At 50.6% G+C, this 3,149-nt stretch overlaps 1 protein-coding gene across 1 annotated transcript; it reads right to left on the bottom strand.

Moving 5' to 3' along the window:
* Window positions 1-456: 456 nt before the first annotated feature.
* On the bottom strand, window positions 457-2,880 carry LOC100346630 (putative KHDC1-like protein; the record flags this gene model as incomplete). The annotated part of the gene is made up of 4 exons (XM_002714419.4): window positions 457-629; window positions 1,626-1,808; window positions 1,966-2,060; window positions 2,816-2,880. Coding segments are annotated over 4 exons (516 nt in total), but the record flags the coding sequence as incomplete, so codon positions are not given.
* Window positions 2,881-3,149: the final 269 nt, after the last annotated feature.

Genomic DNA, 3,149 nt, shown 5'->3' with positions numbered 1-3,149 from the left:
TGAATGTCAATCTGATTGTCAAATTTTTTTCCAAAAATGTGCTTTAAAGTCCACTACCACTGGCTACTTCAGGCTTGTTACAATAGTAAGGAATCCACTTTTGCGATCAACACAGAGAAGCCTAGTCAAAGTTCCTAGTTTGAGAGAAGCAGTCTCTGGAAGTGCTGTCTGCTGCTGCTCTGTCCCTGGGCTGGGCTTTCCCAACAGTCACACAGGTACCCAGATCTCAGCACCCAACTTGCTCACAGAATCTCTTTTGAGGCTTCAAAAACCCAACCAAAGCATCACAGGTTAAAAGCTTTATAGATCACATGGGATTTTATTGCATAGCTGCACAATCTGAGAGGGACCTAGAATTCAAACATCTTCACCAAGGGCAAAGCCAAGATCTTTCCTCCCAACTCAGCATCTTATGGGCTATCAGATCTCATGGTGGATGGAGTGAGTTCCTTGGAGTCAAAAACTACTGAACTGAGGCAGAGGGGAAGCCGGCGGGAGCCCGAGAGAGATGTTCCCACTCATCCTGGTGGCCAGGGACAGGTCGCCCGTGCTGGGCTGCACTCGGAAGCAGCTGGTCAGGTCCTCCTGGGTCAGTGGCTGGCTCCGCACACGATGCAGCATATCGCGGCCTGTGGAGGGAATGTCAGAGCTGGGGAGGACCTCCGCCAAGCAGGCCAGGACCAGCACAGGGGCACTGCTGAAGAGCGAATCACCCCGGCCCAGTCCTTCCCTGTGACCCTATGCCTCCTCCCCAATATGTTCTCCTCCCTCAGTGACCTCTGGCTCCTGTACCCATGTGGGAAACTTGGATGAAGTTCGAGCTCCTGGTTTCAAAGACTGTCCCAGGCGTGGCATGCAACCATTTGAAAATGGAACAGGATGGCCGGCGCCGTGGCTCAATAGGCTAATCCTCCACCTTGCGGCGCCGGCACACCGGGTTCTAGTCCCGGTCGGGGCACCGGATTAAGTCCCGGTTGCCCCTCTTCCAGGCCAGCTCTCTGCTATGGCCAGGGAGTGCAGTGGAGGATGGCCCAGGTGCTTGGGCCCTGCACCCCATGGGAGACCAGGAAAAGCACCTGGATCCTGGCTCCTGCCATCGGATCAGCACGGTGCGCCGGCTGCAGCGGCGGCCATTGGAGGGTGAACCAACGGCAAAAGGAAGACCTTTCTCTCTCTGTCTCTCTCTCTCACTGTCCACTCTGCCTGTCAAAAAAAAAAAAAAAAAAAAAAAAACATGAAAATGGAACAGGAGATGGAAGATCCATATTTATCTCTCTCTCTAACTCTGCCTTTCAAATAAATTAATCATTTTTTTAAAAAGGGAAGGAAGGAAAGAAGAAAGAAAGAAAAACAGGGCTGGCATTGTGGCCCAGAGGATTAAGCTGCTGCCTGCAAAGCCAGGATCTCACATGGGAACCAGTTAAGTCCTAGTTACACCACATCTGGTCCATCTCTATGCTAATGTGTCTGGGAGGGCAGCAGATGATGGGCAAGTCCCTGGACCCTTGCCAGCCATGTGAGAAACCCTTAGGAAGCTCTGGGCTCCTGCCTTTGTAGCCTTAAAATTGCAGCCATTTGGGGATTAACCAGTCAATAGAAGATCTCTCTCTCTCTCACACTCTTACCTGTGGCCTGCAGGTAGGGGTCCCGGTTCCCCAGGCTCCAGATCATGTCCATCAGCCATTGCCGAGCCCTAGGTGGTCCAACGATGGTGACGCGGGTCTGACCCCTAGCCGTGAACCATGACTCCAACTGAATGAGGGTCTGGCTGTGCACCTCGATGCAGCGAAGGTGGGCATCATTGTGGCCTGTGAGCAGAAGCAGGGAAAGGACATGTAAGCTCCAGCCCCTGGGGAACGGAGGTCTTGGAGGTGGGAGCTGGGACCAGTGGGGTGCAGGGAAAGGCAGTACAGAAGCTGGGAACAGAGCATGGGATGGGGGGAGGTGGGGACAGCGCACACTCACCAAATATCTGCTCCTCCTGCTCCTCTTCCAAGTAAACCACCACTGGAGCATCAAAATTCTCGGGCACCTTCCACCACGGCTGCTGGCTGAGGGTGCTCATGGCCATGGCCTCCACGGCTCCCTCCTCACTCAGAACGAGGCAAGGATAGGCAACTGCTCCACACACGACCTAGCAACTGAAGAAGGGATTAGGCGGGCGTCATATATAGTCCCTCAGACAACCCCAAATGACCCACCCTAGAGAATATCCAATCACCAGAGCTCCTCCCAAGAAAATCCTTCAACTCGTGGTCTCCACTCCCTTAATCCTTTCATCCTAAAACTAGGTGCAATTACCCATGGTTTCCTTTCTGATGCCCAGGAAGAATCTTTTTTTTAAATTCTGATTCAAAGGATTTTGAGTACATCTGCTGGGCACTCAGCACAGAAGGGGCTGAGGGATGGAAAGTGCTGGAGATGGAAGGTTCCAGAATAGGTTCCCTAGAGTTTGAATAACACCTTGACAGTAGGGGCTCCATTTAGAGAACTCGAGACTGCATCTTGAGAAAGCACTCCCCCACCATGAGAGTCTTCTCCGAAACTATGAACTAAACTCCGACAGGAACAGTACACCGAATCCCACTTGGCAGAGCATAGAAACGCATGAACATTATTAATCAAGCTTAAAACAGATAGCCTGGGGGCCAGCGCTGTGCACAGGGGCTAAAGAAGCCGCCTACAGTGCTGTCATCCTATATGGGCACCAGCTCAAGTCCCGGGCATTCCACTTCCAATCCAGCTCTTTGCTATGGTCTGGGAAAGCAGTGGAAGAAGGCCCAAGTGCCTGGTTACCTGCACCTACATGGGAAACCTGGAGGGAGTCCCTGGCTCCAGACTTTGGGCTGATCTAGCCCTGGCTTTGCAGCCATTAGGCAAGTAAACCAGAGGATGGAAGATTCTCTGACTCTCGCTCTCTCTTTCTCTCTCTCTTCACCTTCTCCTTCCTGCTCTGTATCTCTACCTAACAAATTTTAAAAATTTTTTGATCATTTTTGGGAGAAAGCATCTTTTTGCAACATCATTTATAAAATTAAGTTTTCTTTCCTTTAGAAGTCTTCAAGCTAATTTATTAGTTAGTAAATAAACATCATATTCCTTTTCAAAAGAATGTGGTTTTTAAACATTTATTTATTCAATATATTGAA

This window comes from Oryctolagus cuniculus, chromosome 5 (genome assembly GCF_964237555.1).
Source record: "Oryctolagus cuniculus chromosome 5, mOryCun1.1, whole genome shotgun sequence".
NCBI lineage: Eukaryota > Metazoa > Chordata > Mammalia > Lagomorpha > Leporidae > Oryctolagus > Oryctolagus cuniculus.
The sequence above is the reverse complement of the archived record's forward strand: the minus strand, read 5'-3'. Positions and strand labels throughout refer to the sequence as shown.